Source organism: Podarcis vaucheri (genome assembly GCF_965113315.1).
Source record: "Podarcis vaucheri genome assembly, chromosome: 13".
Classification (NCBI taxonomy): domain Eukaryota; kingdom Metazoa; phylum Chordata; class Lepidosauria; order Squamata; family Lacertidae; genus Podarcis; species Podarcis vaucheri.
The window spans coordinates 52,681,021-52,703,320 of NC_138751.1; the positions used below are offsets into that span (position 1 = coordinate 52,681,021).

A 22,300-nucleotide genomic window follows, 5' to 3' on the forward strand; every position below is an offset into this window, starting at 1 on the left:
ATATGGTTTAATATGGTTTACTTGTACCTACAGGGACACAGGTAAGAAGCATTTCCATGAACAGAAGGATGGAGTACGTGCGCATTATAAGAAACCAAGTTTGTGTTCAACCAAAAGATGAGGATCCCCCATTCCTTCACTCTGTGCCGGGTCGTTCAGAATATCCTCAAAACCAATTCAGTCACAGTTGCCTTTCCAGATATCCAGGGACAAGTTAGAACTAGGAAGGAAGACACTGGACCTGCTTCACTGCTTGGAATTCCATCTGCAGCTTCAGCGGTGCATGCAGCCCCGGAATATTTCTCAGAGTAGACAAATTCATCTTATCCTGATTTAGCAACAACAAAATTATCCAGTGTGTCCAAAGGATGAACAGGGAAAAGTTCGCTCTTCACATTTGTAAAGCCTCTGTTTATCACATCACAGCTTTCAAATGCTCCAGCAGCTGAAAAATCAGAAACTGGAATACAGTCCTTCAGCTGAGAACCAAACGCTCTGGAATTCATCTTTCCACCGTCACCCAATGCCTCTTCCTTCTGCCAGCCGGCGGGGAGCTCGTTGACGGCATCGCCGGGGATACCTCAAGCTGTTCCTTTTTATTAAAAAAGCAGGGGGAAAAGGATAGTGGTCAAGGACAATGGGAACTGTAGTCAAGCAACCCCTGTAGGAAGGCCCCCAGCTCCCAAACTCATCTTATTAGTGTAAGCCTTTTTTCAGAACTGCCTCCACAGCATGAACACTTACGCTCAACTTGTAGAGGGTTCTCCACACCCTATGCAAATCTTTCCTTCGTCTTATGTGTTCTATTTATAAGGGCGGCTTCAGCAGCAGCCACAACAGTGACGACAGGAGATCCTGGAAGAAAGAAGCAGGGGAGAACTCGACACTAAGAACTGCTTTGAGGGGAGAATCCCTGAACATGTGAATGGGCTGTCATAGACCAAACGCCAGGGAGAGAACGTCCCCTCATCCGCCCATCCAGCTGTCACACCCACCCCAGGGAATTTAAGCCCATCCCACTGCGGAGCTCAAAAGAGCCATTCTTTGGCAGGAACAATCAGATGACTATGAGATGCAGCAGAAGAGAATGTCTGACTACATGGCTTTAAAAGAGGACTTCCTGTTTGTCTGCCATGGCAATCGCCTGTGCCAATTACACTGGAGCCCTTCTGTGCTGGTAATAGAAGATAATATGGGAGTAATTATCCTCCCAACCCCCCTGGGGTTGGGGGGGGCTCTCCACCTGCAGATCGTCCAATACCTGCTGCCTGTCCAGAAGGAAGAGGGGGCAGGGGGAGCTGGGTGTACACCGCACGGCTGTGGCAACTCTCCCAAGCCGGCGCCACAAGCAGAGAACACCTGCTTTTTAAGATAAAAATTTGGACTTAATTAACAGGCATGCCCTGAACCAGCAGAGACAAAATAACTTGCTAATTTAATCAGCCACTGAGAAGGAACTGATCTGGGGAAAGAGTTTAATCATGACCAAAATACAATGGCTTGAAAATGTAAGTGGATGCTATCTTAATTATGAAACGGACTGTTGAAATTTTGACTATGAGTCTGGCAATGATCACTAAGGGAAAGATGAAAGGAATTCGTAATGGAGCTATCATTTTAGCGTAGAGGTATCATCTCAATAACGTCTGGAAGAAGGCCAAGAGTAGAGTTCTGGATATCTGGCTGGGATTAATGGCAGACAATGATGCAGTTAAAATATCTCCGAGAGCAGAAAACGAAACTAAAGATTGCTGAGGAGCAGAAACAACCGTACAAAGGACTGGCCCACTCACTGAAATAATTGATGGATTACTTGTATAGCCCCAGGGGGAGGCGAGCCTTTTTTAATTCTCTTTTGATATATATGCATTTGCAGTTTTACCTGGTTAACCTCTCCCAAAAGTCAATGACTTGAAATACACAAGTGGGTTTGAAAGAACTGCTGCTGTTCCCTCAGTGAAAGGAAGTAAAAAAATCCTGGATTAGAGCTACTTTTTTTTTGCAGAGGTACCAGGATGTTGGGAGATGATACGAGACTATGGAGGGGGATTCTGGAGAGCTGCCCTGAGCTAATGGTGTCTTTCTTTCTGGGATGTGGCGTATAATGGCTCCTGATGGCAGAAACAGAAAATGTAATTGCAGGAAGCGGATAATACCAGGGGAAAATATTTCACCAGAACTATGAAGACGAAGGTAAAAAAAAAATTAGAAATATGGAGCAGAATGAATCTCTCAATGTTAGGAAAAATATCAGCGATTAAAATGAATGTGTTGCCAAAAATGCTATTTCTTTTTCAATCAATACCAGTCATCCTGAAAGATGAATGCTTTAAAAAATGGCAGAACAAGATTTTAAGATTTATCGGGGGGGGGAGGCCAAGGATAAAACATAAAATACTTACAGATGTAAAAGATAGAGGCGGGTTTGCCCTCCCAGACCGTATTACGAATCTGCTTGTTTGGTATGGATCAGGGACTGGATGAGATTGGACAAGCAAGAGGCATTAGAACTAGAAGGACATGACAACAGATTTGGTTGGCATACATACTTATGGTACGGGAAAGGGAAGATTCATAGAAGCTTTTACAACCATATAATCAGGAAATCATTAATGAGAGTATGGGAGAGATATAAAGACTTATTGGAACAAAAAACTCCGTGGTGGCTTTCACCACATGAAGCATTACTGTTCAAACCACTTGGAAAGAAAGGAAAATGGCTCACATATGCTAATTTATTAAAGGAACATGATGGAAAATGGAAATTAAGAGATTATGATGAGATCAAAGACCACTTTCAGAGTTGGTTGCATTATCGACAACTACATGAAAAATATAAAGAAGACAGTAAGAAAGGATTTAGTTATACTAGAGCTAGGTTTCAAACGGAAGTGATTGAAGGGAAAGTGAAACTACTGAAGGCCGCATACAGCATACTATTAGAATGGGAGACGAAAGATGAAGAGGTAAAATCAGTTATGATTAAATGGGCACAAGATGTAGGTCACAACATTATGATGAAAGATTGGGTTAAATTATGGAAAACTGACTTAAAATTTACAGATTGTTCCCTATTGAAGGAGAATTACATGAAGATGATGTACAGCTGGTACACAACACCAGTGCAGTTAGGGAAAATGTTCAAAACTAGTTCAAATATATGTTGGAAGTGTAAGGAAAAGGAGGGAACATTTTATCATATGTGGTGGGATTGTAAAGTAATTAAAAAAATTTCGGAAATGATATACAATGAATTGAAGAAAATGTTCCATTTAACATTTGTTAAAAAACCCGAGGCATTTTTGTTGGGGATTGTAGGGAAAGACCTGCCAAAAACGTTGAAAAACATCTTCATGTATGCGACAACGGCCACGAGAGTTCTGGTAGCACAAGAATGGAAGACTGAAGAAACCCCAACTAAAGAATCATGGCAAGAAAAACTGATGGATTATGCAGAACTGGCAAAATTGACAAATAAACTACGGGATAAGGATAACTGTGACTTTAAGGATGAATGGGAACCTTTCACAAAGTATTTAAACACGCAACAATGCGAACTGGACTCCTTGGCAGGTTTTGAATAAACATTGACAATTTTTTTACTGATAATAATTAGCTAAACAGTTGGAGGATCTATACAACTCTGTAACATGCAGAAAATAGCAATATTGGAGAAACCAAAGACTGGAACTGAGGGAAGTCGGGGGGTGGGGTGGGGGATGGATTTTATGGGGGGAGGGGAGGGAGGAAAAATGGGGGGAAATAAGGATATGTTTTTGGAAAATATGTTTTGTTATAACTTTGAATAAAAAAAATTAAAAAAGAAAAAGAAAAGAAAGTTTGAACAGTGGTTGTAAACATAAATGAAAATTAAGTGAAGGAAACATCGGAATGGTTTATTGACTAATTAAGAAATGCAATGTGATATTAAATGATTAGTGTAGGAATAATCGCGGAGTGGACAGTGGGGTCTGGAGGGAGCACACTCTACCAGCAGGCAGCCACAGTCCCCCCCTCAGACAAGCCACGGCTGTTGGAACATCGTTCCCTCTGTCTAACCTTTTGCGGTCTAAGTAGTCAGCGGTGTCCTGTCTGTAACCTTTGTCCCTGAGACCTTTTGTCTCCTTCGTCATACACTGTGCAAGGGGAAAATGACGCGGTGGAAACAGGTGCCAAAATAACTTTGTACCACCCCACGATTTCAACAATGCATTTGGCTGGCATGCATATTTGTGGTACGATAAAGTAAAAGCACATAAAGCGTTTAAAAATCATATTGTTAGAAAAGCATTGTTTAATGTTTGGATAAGATATAAGGATTTGTTAGAAAAGAAAACCCCAAGATGGTTGTCACCAATAGAAGCGAAGGCACAGAAAAAACTCAATATGGAGGCCAAATGGCCAAAATATTGGGAAATTCTGGAACAAGATGGAGACAGAATAAAATTGCAGAGCTTTGAAAAAATGAAAAACAAAGTGCGAGATTGGCTCCATTGTTACCAAATAATGGAGGCATACAATTTGGACAAAAACGTTGGTTTCCAGGTGGAAAAATCAAAATTGGAAACAGAATTGTTAGATACAAAAATCAAGAATTTGTCAAGAATGTATAACTTGCTGTTGAAATGGAACACTCAGGATGAAATGGTGAAATCAGCTATGATTAAGTGAGCACAAGATGTTGGACATAACATAATGATGGCTGACTGGGAACAGTTATGGACCACAGGTATGAAATTCATGGCATGTAATGCCCTAAGAGAAAATTTAATGAAAATGATTTACAGGTGGTACATGCCCAAGGATTAAGACATTCTGGGAGATGATTTATAATGAAATGAAAAAGATATTCAAATATACCTTCCTGAAGAAACCAGAGGCCTTTCTCCTGGGCATGGTCGGCCAAATGGTGCCAAAGAAGGATAGAACTTTTTTAATGTATGCAACAACAGCAGCAAGAATACTTATCGCGAAGTATTGGAAGACACAAGATTTTCCCACCCGGGAAGAATGGCAGATGAAGTTGATGGACTATATGGAACTGGCGGAAATGACGGGCAGAATCCGAGACCAGGGAGAAGAGTCGGTGGAAGAAGACTGGAAAAAGTTTAAAGACTATTTACAGAAATACTGTAAAATTAATGAATGTTAGAAGAATGTTGGAATGAAGTTATATGGCTTTAGTAGAAATGTTATAAGGAACTAAGTATAAATAGATTAATAGGAGTATTGAAGGAAAAAATAAGGTTAGAATGTGTTAAGATAATTAGAGGATAGAAAACAGAGGAAGATGGAAAGGAATTGCTGAAACAATTAACAGAAGTGTAATACAAATAGGGAGGTGTGAGGCGGTCGTTGAAATAAGTGAATGAAAGATAAGATATTGAAATTGTTTGATGTGTTTTAAACTGTTTTTGTTTTGATAGTTTAATGTGTTAGTGTTATGTAGTGTTTTTGTATTGTATTGTATTGTATTGTATTGTTCTTTTTTTGGGTAGTGTTTAAATTGTTGGAAAAGTAATAAATATTATTATTATTTTTTTTAAAAAGGGAGGCAGTAGACTCTCCTTCCGTGGAGGTTTTTGAGCAGAGGTGGGATGGCCATCTGCCATGGATGCTTGAGCTGAGATTCTTGCATTGCAGGGGGTTGGTCTAGATGACCCTTAGGGTCCCTCCCACCGTTACAATTCTATAATCCTATGATTTAAAGTGCATCCAATGAGCATTGAAAGCACATGGCGTCCCCCAAATGATCCTGGGCATTGCAGCTTTCCTCTCACAGAACTACAATTCCCTGACAAACTACAATTTCCAGAATCATTTCGGGGAAGAGACCTTCCCCCAATTTCCTAGGAACCAGGAATGGGAAGCTTCTAACAGGATGACTTGTCAAGCAGGCTTATAAAATTTTGTTCCAAAAGGTGCCTCCCCTCTCTCTACTGAGCAATGGCAAGAATCCATGGCTCTCACCTTTGGAGAACTAAGACATGGCAGAGACTGTCTTACCTTTAAGAAATACAGTTTATTCACCTGTTTACACCTTTGCATGAAGGGAGTCTAGATCTTACAGCAAAGTCCGGGACATGTCCCCCACAACAGGGCAGCCAGCCTTCCCAAGTTGGATTCCAGACTCTGCTCCTCCTTCTCCCCTTGCTCAAAGCCTCAGTTTTCCTCACCACACACCATTATCCTGGATCCCTTTCACACCACAGGGCAAGGGAGAAGGACTTCTCTTGCATTTCCAGTTAGGCTCTCCTTGTCCTTGAATTGTTTCTTAAAGGCCCTTGCTTGGCCAGGACCGTTTGCATAGGGCAGCTCAGGAATTCCTCTGCAGCTTCTATTTCTCCCTTCACATCCCAAATAATCCCCAATTCGTACCATTTATTAATCTCTAGGGTTTAGTGGGATTCCCCCCTCAATCTATAACAATATGATAACTAAGGTCATTCTATTTGGATTCCCAAGGGAATGTCAAGCAGGGAGGGGGGGGAGAGAGAGCGTGGAATTCTGGGGGAGAGAGACGATTGGAGGAGAGTTTGAAAGGGAGTTTGAATGTTGGGGGGGAGGCAGTTGAGAGTCAGTTGAGAGCGGTGGGTTCTGGAGGGAGGAGGTCAGCTGGGGTGGGCAGCTCTTCAGCTTAGGATCAGTATGAGAGTCGTTTGATGGTGGCCAAAAAGGAACAGAGACGCAGAGAGGGACTGTGAGTCTCCTGGGGAGGCCGGGGAATGTGGCAGTTCCATGCCCAGCGAAGAGGGGCTCTGCCAGCTGCCCAGGAACAGAATAACCTCAATTTAGGAGTGCCACAGAGCCAGGCTTGGCTTGTATTCCTAATGCCCAGATGCCTCACACCACCCTCTGAAAACACCCGGGAAGCAGCTTAACAGACCTGGGCTATGCCTGATTATCATCTTCCCAAGCAAGTTAGAAATGTAATGCTGGTGGTCAACGAAAGAAGTTTAAAGACTCTCTCAAGGCAAATCTAAAAGAAATGTAGTATAAACAATTGGGAAACACTGGCCTGCCAATGCTCCAATTGGAGAACAGCCTTTACCAACGGTGTCATGGACTTTGAAGACACACAAACTCAGGGCAAAAGGGAGAAACAAGCTAAGAGGAAGGCACGCTTGGCAAACCCTCACCATGATCAACTCCCACCTGGACATCTATGTCCCCACTGTGGAAGGACGTGTGGATCCAGAAGAAGATAGAAATTGGGGGGCTATGGCCTATTTTATGGACAGGAAGATGCTTTTCATGTCCATGCTCCCCCAACATCCGGTTGGTCCAACACTTCCACCATTGTGTTCCCCGAAAGGCGGCACCCACCCAGCAGGGGAAGCGCACCTTGGGGAGGGGGATATCGTCATGGGGCAGGGATCAGCTTCACCTGCTGAACAGCAGCCTGAGGGGGGAGTGACTTTACCTGCAGCTTCAAGGACTCCAAGGAGAAAGTGCTGATGAGAACCAGCTGGCTTCAACCTTCTTAAGCAGAGCTCCCAGTAGTAGCCAGAGAAGGCAGAGAAGGAAAGAAAACAGCTCCCCCCCCCCTTTTTTGATACTGTTTGTTACGGAATATTATTTGATCACTGGCATATTGAAAGCAACCAGTTGCTCTGACTTCTTTATTTAATTTTGACATGTGCCAGTCATGCCGTTCTCTTTCAGTGAAGGGCACATTCAGACAGCAACCGGAACATCCCAGAAAACTTGCAAGGCACTGAGTAGCATGGATTCCTCCAGCGATTTGGAAGGACTTTGCAATCCAGAAAAGCAAGACTGGAACGCCACGGAAGACGGAGTCTCGCTCTGTGTCCATCACCTTGTGTGCTGGCGACGGAGACCATTCTCTGGAAGCGTGGCCCTGTGGAGGAAGGAGGACTTGGTATCCTCCTGGCAGAGGTGGGGAATGCCCAATGCCCCTGCCCTGACATTATTGCCAAAGAAAGCTTGGCCAACCCACTTCCGGACGAGAGCATGAGAGCAGAAAGGTTCTTCTCCTATTCTGTGTTGACACTCAACTTGTAGGGTGTTCTCCCAGCCACATGGAAATCTTTCCTTCCTCTTACCTGTTCTTTTTATAAGGGTGGCTTTGGCAACAGCCACAGGGGACAATGTTCCTACAATTCCCCAAACATATCTCAGAAGGACCCCTTCCTTCCTTCTGCCCCAGTACCTGAGGGTCGTCACGTCTCTCCAGGGATTTGGCCAGAACAATGTACACATTGGGGAAAGGTTCCCTTCCTGCAAAGAAAATGGAGCAATCAGCAAGTGCCTGTCTCCCAGCCATGCTAGCACCAGTCTGGGGCAGGAGGGTGGGAGACGAGGGAAGGAAGCAGTCCTATAATATAATATAGGGCACTCAATTGGCATTTCCACCTACCTGAACTCTGAGCCTTTGCACACTTTGCGTCCGTACGGGAGACTAGCTCAGCTGATAGAGCACGAGACTCTTAATTTCAGGGTTGTGGGTTCAAGCCCCACATTGGGCAAAATATTCCTACATTGAAGGGGGTTGGACTAGATGACCCTTGTGGTCCCTTCCAACTCTACAATTCTATGATATTCTATTGGCATTTCCCCCTACCTGAACTCTGAGCCTTTCCACACTTTGCCTACCTATGGGGGTCTTTGTCCTTCCCCCTGTCCCAGTACCTCTGGGGTGAGAGGCCTTTGTCTGGGCTCCAGTCCGTCCCATGATGCAGCGGCTCCCAGGCTGAACCTTCTCCTCGCTGCAAAACAAACGGAGACACCAGCAGGCGCCTGGCTCCCAGCCACGCTAGCCGCAGTCTGGGGCGGGGGGGGGACCTGGGAAGGGGGCATTTCCTCCTACCTGATCTTATCAGCTGCCCCAACCTGTCCTCCTCTGTACAGGCGTCTGAGCTCCGCCCGGCTGGCCTGGCACAGAAGCAGCAGCCAAAGTCTCCTCCCTCTCTGAAATAAATTGAGATGCTGCTTTAATTGGAGTAAACTTTGGCTGCTGCTTCTGCGCCAAACAGGGCTGGGAAGAAGCCATGCCCGCATGGAGAAGGGGCATTGGAGAACAGGTGCGAAGGTTGTCAGCCGGGAACCGTCGGGATGTTCTCTCTCCCATCATGAGCTGGAGCCTCATCCCTGGAAGCGTGGCCCTTTGGAGTAAGCAGGACATCATATGAGAATGGGCTGTGATGGGCCAAAAACTACATCTTTGCACTGTCACCCAATGCCTCTTCCTTCCATGCTCTGGAATTTGTTTTTGGGGAATCCTCAAGCTGTTTTTTTTTAATTAAAAAAGAAGGGGGAAAGGACAGTGGTCAAGGACAATTGGAGCTATAATCAGCCAACCCCTAGAGGTAGGTCCCCAGTCCCCAAACCCGCCTTATCAGTATATACCTTTTTTCAGAAATGCACCCAGAGCATGAACACGTACACTCAACTTGAAAATATTCTCCCCACCCAGGAAAGGTTCCCTTCGTCTTACCTGTTCGTTTTGGGGGAGGCTTGGGCAGCAGCCACAGCGGTGCACGATCGAGATCCTGCAAGAAAGAGGGGATATTTGAAGCAGGGGAGAACTCAACGCTACGCACTGCTTCTTGGGCTCGAATCCTGCTGCTGCTTTCGCAGTGGCATCTGGGTGACCCCTGCAGGCCGTTCTGGTGTGTTTCCTAATGCCCCCCTCCTCCCCTCTGTCCCATTACCTCTGGGGTGAGAGGCCTTCGTCTGGGCTCCAGTCTCTCCCGGGATGCAGCGGCTCCCAGGCTGAACCTTCTCCTCGCTGCAAAACAAATGGAGACATCAGCAGGTGCCTGGCTCCCAGCCATGCTAGCCCCAGTCTGGGGCAGGAGGGTGGGGGACCTGGGAAGGGACATTGCCTCCTACCTGATCTTATCAGGGCTCCCCACTTCTCCGTACGGGCGTCCGACTGGCCTAGCACAGAAGCAACAGCCAAAGTTTCCTCCCGAGAAGCTGTTTTAATGGGAGGAAACTTTGGCTGCTGCTTCTGCGCCAAACTGGGCCGGGATGGAGCCATGCCCATACGGAGAAGGGGCAGTGGGGAAGCGCCACGAGGGACGTCAGCCGGGAACCGCAGGGATGTTGTCTGTTTCTTCATCTTGGGAGCCTGTGCTGGAACCTCATCCCTTGAGGCCTGGCCCTGTGGAGGAAGAGGGACATCATATGAGAATGGGCTGTGAATGGCCAAAAACTACTGGCAGAACGTCAGCTCAGACGCTCTTTCAGCTGCTTTAGCCACACCAAATATTCAAAGGCTTCTCTCTCCACTTTCACCATCATGGAGAATCCTGGAAATCCTGTAGTGTGTTCCGGGTGCTGGGAATGGGAGCTGTCGGGAATGGTAGGTCCTGGACAAAGGACAGTTCCCAGGATTCCTTGGTGGAAGCCAAGAGCATGAAAGTGGCAGAAGAGGCCTTTGAATGTCTGGTGTGGTGGATGATCTCAACAGGAAGCCTGCCACTGATGTGGGGGTTTTGTTCTGGGGATTGCAGCTCCAACCAGAATCTCACATGGGGGATAGGATTGCCAAAGTCCCCTTTCCCAGACACCCGCCTGCTTTCTGCCCCCTCTTTGATAGATTTTTGGGCCAAGAACAGAAAGCTAAATGCACGCAAGTTAGATGCGCCAAAGTTGCTGGCTTTCTGGAATCGTCAAGGAATGATGGACACACGCCATTGCGAACCAGGGAGAACTTTTTTAAGCTGTGTGAACAGGATCACACTGCTGATATCGCAAGAGCCGCCTCCTTGCGGGAATAAGGAAGCCCAGGAGAATCAGATGCCCCACAAGAGCATCTTGGATGAGGTGGCTTTCAAAGAGGGTGAGACAATTGCCTGGGGGAGAGCGAATTTATTGCAAGGCAACCAGGCTGGAGGGAGGAATGCTTCTGAAAAGCACTTTCTGGAAGCCACAGGTGGAGAGAGCGTTCCTATGAGGCCCAAAAGAAGTTGCACAAAGACCCCTTCCTTCCTTTTGTCCCAGTCCCTGATGTTCGCCACGTCCCTCCAGGGATTTCGCCAGAACGAAGTAAACGTTGGGGAAAGGCTCCCTCCCTGCAAAGGAAACGGAGACATCAGCAAGTGCCTGGCTCCCAGATGATAGCACCAGTCTGGCGCATGAGGGTGGAAGACGTGGGAGACATGGGAAGGAAGCATTCCTGTAATATAGGGCACTTAATTGGCATTTCCACTTACCTGAAGTGGGAGCCTTTCGCCCCTTGTTCTGGCCGGCCTCTCGCCTAAGGAAGAAACAAGCTCAGTCTGCTTTATTGAACTGTTCAGGGGACTCAGGGGACCACCCTGGATCCTCAGCCTTTCGCTGTTGCCTCCTTGCCTCAAATTAAAGAGTTTAAGGAACCTCTTTTTAAAGGGTCACCCGCAGTGATGGTGCAGAGAAATAATGCAAAATAAATCTCACTACGTTTTTGCCCCGTGTAAAGCCCCCTAAAGACCTTTCCCTTGAAACGATAGGCTGTGTACCCACCACACCTTTGGGGCTCATCCCCACTTCCCCTTGGGTCGTGTGCCCAGCAAGCTCAGGTGTGTTAAGAGATTTGCCCTTTGCTAGACGGGCCAGCCTGGTTTGCTAAACTCAGCCCAGGAATTCCTTGTCTGCCACAGTTGTGCAGCCTGTACTTTCACTGATATCCCAATTAAGCAAAATTCTGCAGTTGATCAATTTCTACAGCTTAGTTGGGTTGGGGTCTCCTGCAAATCTATAACAGTATTTTTCCTGTACAGTTTTTAATCCCTGTATTGTTGTGACCTGATTCATGATTATAAAGTAAGTAAAGCTTATTTTTAAAGTTCCCAGGTTGATGCCTGATTCTTTCTTAAGTGGGGCAAAGGGAGGGAAGGCAGCTAGCTTCATAGCTGGACTTGCTCAAAACAAGGTTTTGCAGTCTAATTCCTATCCTTTTAAGTTTGCTGTCAAGGATGAGATTTTTTAAGGACCAGGTGACAACCCTTCTTCAGGTATACAGGACCCACACTGTGAATGGCGCTCACAAAGGTACTGGGAGCCATCATAGATCCTTTAGGACCGGTGTTCTGTGGTCGCAGCGGCTGCTCCCAGTCCCCAATCTAGCTGTTGCTACATCTGCTAGCTCCTCTCAGATATGCCTGAGCCAATCTGATCTGAGGAGAATCCCTTCCTGTCCCCCAATATATGGTCATCTGTTAGAGCTTGAGCAGGACCAAACCCCATCTCCCAGGCGTCCCCTTGATGGCAAGGCACAATCCTGGGACCCTCAACACCCAACGGTCAAATAATAATAATAATAATAATAATAATAATAATAATAATAATAATAATTTATTATTTAAACCCCGCCCATCTGGCTGAGTTTCCCCAGCCACTCTGGGCGGCTCCCAATCAGTGTTAAAAACAGTACAGCGTTACATATTAAAAACTTCCCTGAACAGGGCTGCCTTAAGATGTCTTCTGAATGTCAGGTAATTATTTATCTCTTTGACATCTGATGGGAGGGCGTTCCACAGGGCGGGCGCCACAACCGAGAAGGCCCTCTGTCTGGTTCCCTGTAGCCACATGCAGTGATGGTGCAAAGAAATAATACAAAATAAATCTGGGAGCCACCGTAGATCCTTTAGGACCGGTGTTCTGTGGTCCTGCCAGCTGCTCCCAGTCTAGCTGTTGCTACATCTGCTGGCTCCTCTCAGATATGCCTGAGCCAATCTGATCTGAGGGGAATCCCTTCCTGAGCTTGAGCAGGACCAAGCCCCATCTCCCAGGCGTCCCCTTGAAAGCAAGGCACAATCCTGGGACCCTCAGCACCCAACGGTTTTCCATTTCCAAGGCACAGGGTCCCTCCCCAACTCAAAAACCTGGCATCTGAGCTCCTCCCACTTTCCTGGTTCCTCCTCATGACTGAGTTCCTAGGACTCCACGGATCTCTGCTAATGGGAGCTGTTCCCAGAGCCCCTAACAAACTACAGTTCCCAGGATCTTTGGGGGGAAGACATCTGCTTTTTAGAACAGGCGCTTCAGGTTACAGAATCCACTAACCCAGAAATACAGTGGTGCCTCGCAAGAGGAAAAGAATCCGTTCTGTGATTCTCTTCGTCTAGCGGTTTTTTCGTCTTGCAAAGCAAACCCATTGACGGATTAGCGGATTAGTGCTATTAGCGCTATTAGCAGCTTTTAGCGGCTTTTAGCGGCTTTTAGCGGCTTATTGGCTTATTGGATCAGCTGATAAGCGGCTTAGCGGCTTAGAAAAAGGGGGGGGAACCCGCAGGAACTCGCAAGACATTTTCGTCTTGCGAAGCAAGCCCATAGGAGATTTGTTTTGCGAAGCACCTCCAAAACGGAAAACTCTTTCGTCTAGCGAGTTTTCCGTCTTGCAAGGCATTCATCTTGCGGGGCACCACTGTCGTACCTCGGGTTAAGAATTTTGCTTCAGGATGAGAACAGAAATTGCATGGTGGCTGTGCGGTAGCAGTGGGAGGCCCCATTAGCTAAAGTGGGGTACCTCAGGTTAAGAACAGTTTCAGGTTAAGAATGGACCTCCAGAACAAATTAAGTCCTTAACCCAAGGTACCACTGTACTACTACTACTACTACCACTAGTAGTAGTAGTAGTAATTTGTACCCCGCCCATCTTCCTGGGTTGCCCCAGCCACTCTGAGGTAGATGGAGCAATCCAGGGTCTAAATCCCCTTCCTGTGTTTCTGTTTGGGAGGGGCTGTGGCTCAGTGGCAGAGCATCTTCCGGGCACCCAGAAGGGCCTTGACTCAACTCCCTGCTTGGCTTCAGGTGTGGGGATGAGAAGGCCCAGCTTGCAGGTTCGATCCCCATCTGGCACAGCTGCATCTTCATGCATGGCAAGGGGTTGGACTACATGACCCTCAAGGTCCCTTCCTGCTCTCTGATTCTTTGAGTCTAAGGATGCAAGAAGCGTTGGCACTCCTGCTGTGCGAACCCAACACAGGCACACAGAGAGACAGATTGAAGCTCGGCCACGGAGTCTTCAGTCGCCAGAGGTGAATAAGCAGGAAAGCGCCTGGCCCTTTGCCTGGCAGAAGACCTCACCCACTGGGCTGCATAGACAGCTGCCTCAGGAGCCAGATCCCGGGTCCCGGGAGCTCCAGACTGCCTTCCTCTGGCCTGGCTGGCAGCAGCCCACCTGGGGATCAGAGTTTCCCAAGTCTCACCTGAAGATGTTGAGGACTGACCCTGTGGCCTTCCACGTGCGCTGAGCTATGGCCTAAAAAGGCCCCTGGGTGGGTCCATCCTTGGTCTCTCTAGGCCAGGCTGGGAGCAACTGCTACCTGCCCCCCTTTGGACAACCTTGGCCAGGCAGTTGACAGCTGGGATGAGGAAGCCAAGGCCCACCATCTGATTCCATGCATCCCAGAGATGGCACAGAGAGAGGCAGGGACTGTCTCTTGTGGGGAGGGGACTCTGCAATCTTGCCGTGCAGCAAACACGGCCCACTTTGCCTTGTCCCACGACAAGCTGCAGCTCCAAATTTACCATATTTTCCCGTTGAGACTAGAAATTTTTCTTTTCACATCTTTCTTTCCTCTTACCTGTTCCTTGCACAAGGGAGGCTTGGGCAGCAGCACTTTGCCCAAGATTCTTTTAAGTCAGATTCCTCCACTTGAAACAAAAACAAAAAGAACCTTGCGGTTTTATCCTACTGTCTTCTAAGCAGCATTTGCAGTATTGCCATAATGTCAAGGGTGTGAATGGACTCAGGGGGAAGCCGCATAACAACTACACACACACAGACACACACACACACACACACACACACACACACACCCTCTCTGATCTGACAAGCTCTATTGTGAAGGCAACGGTTCCTACGTGTCAGGGAACTGACATCGGAGTGAAGGAGTGAGGACCAGGGGTCCACCTGGGTCCACTTTGGAGAGCCAGGGTGGAGCCATTTTATAAGCTGAAAGCTAAAAAAGACATTTCTCTCTCCCCTGCTTGCCCCTGCTTGCAAAAACAATATTTTTGCAACACAGTGAGTTTGCAAGAGGATGCGGTCAGGGGATTTTGGAGCTGTTCTGAGAAACTGTTCGTTTGCCCAGGATGTCTAGCCCACCACAAGGTTCTAAGCCGAGCAACCTGTTAAAACCACAAAAGAGGAGGGGGTCAAGGAGCATTTACTGGAACCAGTAAAAGGGGTCAGAAAGATTTTAAACTCGCAGCGCCACCTAGTGTATAATGCAGTCTGGAACCGAAAGACCAACATCAATTATTTAATTGGTTGAGCTTCAATGAATATGCATAAAGGGGAATGTTTGAGGGCTGGGTCAAGGGTTGAACCATTGTTTTGCCTAAGAGGATAAAAACTGTTTGCCCCTGGTGTTCGGGGGCATTTTCTCTCATTTTGGCAGCTGAATGCACCCCTTTGCTTTGCTTGTCTGACAAATAAACCAAAGTCAATAAAACTTTTGTAATTAAAATATTGCTGCCTGGATTTTTCCATTCTGGTCTGTATTCTGAAGTCTCTAACATTTCTGGTGCTTGCGTGACTCGGATAGGGACCTTAAGTCCTCAAAAAGACCAGAAGGCAGCTCCCTTGTCCTTTTCTAGGCAGGACACAGGGGAAGGGCCAATAGGCCGCTTATCCTGGCGCCACCGAGGCTTTTCTTCGGAGGAGGGCGAAGCCAATTTGACCCTTCTGCTGGATCCTGGAAGAGAAGGCAATGGATTGAAGGACCGAGCTTGGCAGGACAGGGCAGAGTCCAGCCGGCTGGTGAGTACATGACAAAGGGCCCTGGGGACAGAGGAAGACAGAGACCCCCTTGTAATTAAAAAGGGGAAGGGGCATCCTGATCACATGCCCAAGCGTGTTTGGTGGCAGTAAGGGAAGGATTGGCCCCTGATACCCACCCACGCTTAAGGATTTAAAGGAAGGCAAAAAGGAAAAAGGGGGGGGAACCGGGAGGCTAGTTTGTGTGGTACAGCGTCCAGTGAAAGAGGCACTTGGTGCGTGTGTATGTGTAACCCCAGGGTATTCCCCTGGGGTAGAACCAATAAGTACTGCGCTTCCCAGCAGCGCGAGTTCGACTGGGCGAGGAAAATTGGGAAGTTTATGTGTGTTTGTTTGGTGTTTGGGGACGCTGCACAAGGGCCATATTAAATATGGGAGGGAGTGGCTCAAAAGGTCTAATAACTCCCCTAAAGTGCATGCTGAACAATTTCAAGAAAGGATTCAGCGGAGACTATGGCGTTGTGATGACGCCAGAACGCTTACACACTCTGTGTGAACTGGACTGGACACAGCATTGAACTGGGAAGAAACATAGGGGCCCTAGCTGGGACAGGGCAACAAGGAGTATCTTTTGAGGCTGAGTAGTTACTTAGAGAAGAGTTTCAGACTCAGATTCAGATTTGGGAGCGATGGAGGGGATCGCTCCAGAGATCCCTTAGGTTATCCAAGTTAGTATACAGAACCAGAGTGCATACAAAGCTTTCAGATCTCTGGACCTCAATGAAGGCAAGAGTTCAGCCAGGCAGAGCTGGAGGGTTCTCTGCTGAGCTGTAAGTTTGATAGTAAGTACAGCTTGACCAGGGAGGGCAAGCTAAATCCCAGAACTTAGCTAGGGAAGAGCTGGGTATCTATGTGACCAGCGGCAGTTTGGAACACATCAGGGAAACCACCAGTAGTGCCCTAGTTTCTCTGATGACCAGTGAGAGGTGGTCTATGGCTAGGGAATACGAAATGGTTTTAGACCTATAGCAGTTATAGCTGAGACAGGGAGGTCAATTTAATTGGTGTCCTTAACCAGGCACCAGCTGGATGGCTCAGTGCTCAGGTGTGTCTCAGAGAACACTGCAGCAGACCCCTGGTTTGAGACTCAGGCAGAGAAACCTCAAGAGAAGACCTGCATCTTTGTGGCCACCACAGTTGACAAGTTAGTTGCCACAGAAAAAGGATGAGGGAACAGATGAAAAGAAAAAAAAACACAAAAAAACTGCATAAAACTAAAAGAGGAAGAAGAACTTTCTCCATTTAACTTGCATGAGTTTGTGAACATGGATGAAGTTCTAGAGGTTCACGTGATAATAGAGAAACCCCCCCACCCCCCTGGCTGAAGAAATATAAGACTGATCAATTCAAAATTAAGTAGCACAGGCAGGAAAACGCCTCAAGAAGCCCATTTACCAGGGATCCGAGGCAAAAGTCCTGGCCCCACCCCCATATGATCCAAGTGCCGTGGTGGCCCCCTTGGGAGGACAGGGACAGCCCCATATCCCCAAAGCTCCACCGCCGCCCCGATATGTGGCCCCCAGGAGCCGAAGCGGGAAAGGGGGGCTGCCAGACACCCCAGATGTCGACGAGGCAGAGCCCAGTGACCAGATCCTGAACAAAATATACCCCAACCTTAAAGAATTGAGGGAAAGGATGAACAAATACAGAGGTTTGACCACTATGTATCGAGAAGCTGCAGAAGCTTATTGCAATATTTGAGGCAAAGCATTTTTTTTTTTTATAAAATTTTTATTAGTTTTACAAGAGTTTTTATAACAAACAAACATAAAAGAAAGACAGACAAACAAACAAATATAATTTCAAAATGTCCTTTCATAGACTTCTTTCCTCGGACTTCCCCATACCTCCCCTTTCTGCATCCTCATGTCCAAATTTTTATAGCAACTTATAAATGTTTTTTCCCGTCCTAATTCATCATAGTCCTTTCTTAATCTGATCTTATATTACTGCAACCCTTTCTCTCTGTAAAATCTCGACATTCTAAACTTCATCAAGTTTATAATAGTTCTTAAGATAAATCTTAAATTTCTTCCAATCTTCTTCCGCAGTCTCCTTTCCCTGGTCACGAATTCTGCTTGTCATTTCCGCCAATGTCATATAGTCAATCACTTTCATCTGCCATTCTTCCAAGGTGGGTAAATCTTGTGTCTTCCAATACTTTGCGATCAGTATTCTTGCTGCTGTTGTTGCATACATGAAAAAGGTTCTATCCTTTTTTGGCACCAATTGGCCGACAATGCCCAAGAGAAAGGCCTCTGGTTTCTTAAGAAAGGTATATTTAAATACCTTTTTCATTTCATTATATATCATCTCCCAGAAAGCCTTAATCTTCGGGCATGTCCACCAAAGATGATAAAAAGTACCTTCAGTTTCCTTACATTTCCAACATTTGTTATCAGGCAAATGGTAAATTTTTGCTAGCTTAACTGGGGTCATGTACCACCTATAGACCATTTTCATCACATTTTCCTTTAAAGCACTACATGCCGTAAATTTAATACCAGTGTTCCACAACCTTTCCCAGTCAGCAGACATAATATTATGACCAATGTCCTGTGCCCACTTATTTGAGGCAAAGCATTGGGGGAGCACATAAAGCGGTCCAGGTCCACCGCAGAGGCAGGAGAAGCAGAAGTCCTGACCCCCCCTTCGTGTAGTTTGGGACAAGCCACTCCCTGCGCCTCCGTTCACCCTTCAATATGTCCCCTTCACTACCATCCCAGGCAGTTGTGGACTTGCGGTCCTCTATATTTGCAGCGCATGAGGCTACCTGGGCAGATTGTCAGCAATTGCTGAGCACTCTCTTTACCTCAGAGGAAAGGAGGAGAATTAATACACAGGCTTTAGAATTTCTTGGAACGCCTGATGGAGGCATACAGAATTTGGACCCCCTTTGACTTTGAACTCCCTGCACATGAGTTAATGGTAAATGCCTCCCTCATAGGACAATGTGCAAAGGACATTAGAACCAAAATCCAAAAACAGCCTGGGTTCCAGGGCATGTCCAGATTTCAGGTCATGGCCATCGTTTAGAAGGTGTTTGAACAAAGAGGAGAGGCTGAGAAGAGGGAGAAAAAGCAGTGGAGGAAAGAAAAGGCAGCAGTGTTAGGCACAGCAATGGCTCACAGGCCAGGGACCCGAGGGGTCCGCCGTAGCCATTCAGAGACCCGCGGCCAAGGGGGAGGAAGATGCCTGTTCAGCAACAGTAAGGCCATAAGAATTACCCCTGTGAAAGGCTGCATGGAGCCAATTGGGAAGCCTGGTCAAAACGCATGTATTACTGGCTGGCAGAAAAGCAACTATGGGAAAGTACACAGGCTGAAACAGGCTTTGCCCAGCCCATTAAGAAGTTTACAGGCGCAGTGGAGGCTTGTGAAGGAGACGTGGCTGATGCTCTAGAGAAGCCCTGGGTTGCGTGGCAGGGATTGAAGACGGCATGTCAGGCTGCAGTGGAGACCAAGCCCAGAGGGGGCTGAGTACCAAGCCCAGAGGGGGCTGAGGCTGCTTTGGGAAGTTGTTTCTACGGTTCAACGCATCTGTGTGATGCACTGTGTGTTGGAGAAAGGCTGAAAAGGCAGTTGCAAGCTGTTCCTCAGGCAATGGAGCACCCAAAAGTGGGGGTGCAGGCCAGGCAAGCCATTCCAAGAGTTCTGAGGAGGCCAAAGTCTCCAAGAGTTATTTGTCCTCTGAGGTGAAGTCCAACAGCGAAAGGCATTGCCATGCAATTGGCAGCTGGATGCAAGGCTAACATCTATATTGATTCTAAATATGCCTTCTTAACCCTGCATGCGCATGGCGCCCATACGTTCCAGAAGTTGAGACGTTACTAGAAACTGTATGGGCCCCCAAAGAGATTGCTGTAATGCACTGCAAAGGCCATGATAGAGGTTGGGACATGGTCACCAGAGGCAACCGGAAAGCAGATAATGCAGCTTGTGAGGCAGCTCTGAAACCTCCACCAGTGGTCACCACCGCCCTCAACCCAGCTACCCTGTTGCTGGTAGGAGAAGGTGAGGAGCAGACGCACGATTGCATTGAGGTTATGGACACAAGACTGGACCAGGAGAAGTGGCCAGAGGAAATCGATTGGCAGACAGAGTGGCCAAGGAAGCAGCCCGGGAACCGGCCCCGCCTCAGTTATTGGAACAGTGGTCCCAGAAGGGATCTTGAGCACTGCTGACAAACCAGATACTATGTATCCACCCACATGAGGCCAGATGCCACAACCAAGCAGCTGGAGAAGTATGTCTATATAGCCAACCTTTATCAACTGGCGGCCCAGATTTCCAGGAAATGCCTGCTATGCCAAAAGAATAATCCCAGAACTCACTCCAGACGATGTGGAACCACGTTACACCCTTGATGAACAGCAGTGGACCAGCCAAGAAGGAGCAACGCTCCAGGAAGGACCAGACAGCCGTGTTTTTGTGCCCCAACATCTGGCCAGCACAATTGTAAAGAATTACCACGAGTCCACCCATTTAGGAGGCCCAGCTGCTAAAGCACACGTTGGGAGAATATTCTATCTCAACTAACTGCTGCTATAACTAACTGCTGCTATATCCCAAAACTGTGTCCTGTGCGCCAACCAAGAGACTGAGACTATCACCCTTTGAACTTCTATATGGCAGGCCAACCCCTTTCGTCCGAGACATCCCCGCCAGTTTGGGGCAGATGGGAGATTACATCACCCAAGAACAAGTGCAATCCCTGTGTTTGTTGTGTGTGTGTGTTTGCTTCCTTTCCAGGTATTCCCTCGAGTGTACACCTGCAGTCCCGCGGCAGTCTCGCTGAGCCGGTTCACCAGTTCCTCTGGGTGACAGCGTCTGGCGACCCCCTCATCCCCAACTGCAGTGAAAGTAGTCGAGGTGATCCCCTGGGTACATCACACGCATCTGAAGAAGGGTGTCTGGACTTGCAAGAGAAATCCTGCTGACCCTCTGAAGTTGATCATCACCTTGTGTCTGACGCTACCAGGGAAAAAGCGTTAGGCCACGGGCAACGAGATCCTGCGACTAATCATCACAAGGACAGTTACAAAGACTTTCTCTTTTCTCTCTTATTTTCTTTATTGACTTGCTAATGTCTTATTGCCCTGACCCTACCGAACCATACCAACCCTATTGGCCTGCTGACCTCTGCTATGACTGGTTTGTCTTGCCGGTGGTAAGAGACGGCATACTCGTAGGCTCTTGGGAACGAGGGTTCAATAGGGCGGCCGCAGTACAGCATCCCACTCTCCCACTGTGGCTCTTTATTCACTGCATTGCCCAGCGCACTTGGATGTGGCTCCTCCGGGGAGCTGCAGGATTGGTCGAAATCTATCGAGTTCTAGACCGCTCTTGTAGTTGTGGGAGAATAGCCTGCTGGTTGCAGGGTAGAGCACTGTACCAACCCCATTTGATAATCAGGTGCACATTAAAATTACTGAACAGGTGCCTGTAAGTTCTGCAGCCCCACCTGTGGTTGTCGTGGTGGCTCAAGCCTCCCTAAATCCCAGAATACTACCTGAACTACTGGGCCTGGTAACTCCACACCTAATACCCTTGAATGTGGCAGGGTATTCTTGTGGCTGCATAAGAGTTGCCGCCCAGTAGACAGACAGGGCACCTAGTTCCGGAAGAATTGGATGGGAGGGGTGCCCGCGGGCAGGGTCCCCAACGTAGAAACTTGCTCTCCAGCAAATTTAGAGGCACCACTAAGACTTTTGGTATTGGGACCAGAACCCCTTGATATAGTCACCCCGTGTGTCAGGCCGTTGCAGGGGTGGATATATTCTTGTGGGTGCATGGTGATATATGAAGAGGGGGAAGCCCCTTTTGGGTATAATCTCTTGAGGAGACAACACGAGGGCCCAGTCCACCCACAAGGGATTCTAGGGAAATTGCTCCATATAGTGGGTGCCTCAGCAAAAAGGTGGAGAGTCACCCCTGAGGCCCAGCGAATAATTGAATACGAATATCAGTCGGCCCTTCAGCAGTAAAAGAACATTAGGAATGGCCCCCGAGTATTGGTGGGAGGAACTATGGAAATATTGGGGTTGGTGGGTAGGCGTGGTATGTACTGCCCTACTTCTCTGGATACTCCTGTATTTTTGCTGGCATTGGCCAAAGCGGGAAAGAGTTCCCTGGTCTCCCCTGCCAACTTTTCCCGTCTAATGACTGAGTGGGGCGTCCATAACCCCTACACTAGGTGTTTACAAGTGGCTGAAGTGGTAACCCATTCTGCCAATAAGTCACCCCAACAGATGCCACGAGTGGACTACCACTCCTCCCACTGCCACTTAACCGTTCCGCCATTGGTCAATGCAGCTACATGTACGCATGTCCTGGCTCTCTATGATGTGGTACCTATAGGTCCATCAAAATGAAAATGCAGAACCATAATCGGTCGGCATTTTCATGATGGAAAGGGGGGAATGAAGGAGTGAGGACCAGGGGTCCACCTGGGTCCACTTTGGAGAGCCAGGGTGGAGCCATTTTATAAGCTGAAAGCTAAAAAAGACATTTCTCTCTCCCCTGCTTGCCCCTGCTTGCAAAAACAATATTTTTGCAACACAGC

The 22,300-nt window shown here is 47.5% G+C and overlaps 1 protein-coding gene and 1 long non-coding RNA gene across 2 annotated transcripts in view; one reads left to right on the top strand and one right to left on the bottom strand.

Annotated features, from left to right (window-relative positions):
* Positions 1-10,497, bottom strand: LOC309516339 (uncharacterized protein). Its single transcript, XM_082195161.1, has 3 exons — positions 9,675-10,497; positions 9,458-9,512; positions 1-328 (listed from the first exon to the last, which is right to left on the bottom strand). Exons 1-3 carry the CDS (start codon positions 10,085-10,087, stop codon positions 221-223), a joined length of 576 nt encoding a protein of 191 aa, XP_082051287.1. The 5' UTR covers positions 10,088-10,497; the 3' UTR covers positions 1-220.
* LOC309516419 overlaps positions 8,195-22,300 on the top strand; it is a 25,804-nt gene continuing 11,698 nt past the window's right edge. Inside the window, exons 1-2 of the long non-coding RNA XR_014212900.1 lie at positions 8,195-8,268; positions 9,779-9,822. This is a non-coding gene — a long non-coding RNA (uncharacterized lncRNA). The remainder of the gene's footprint in view (positions 8,269-9,778; positions 9,823-22,300) is intronic.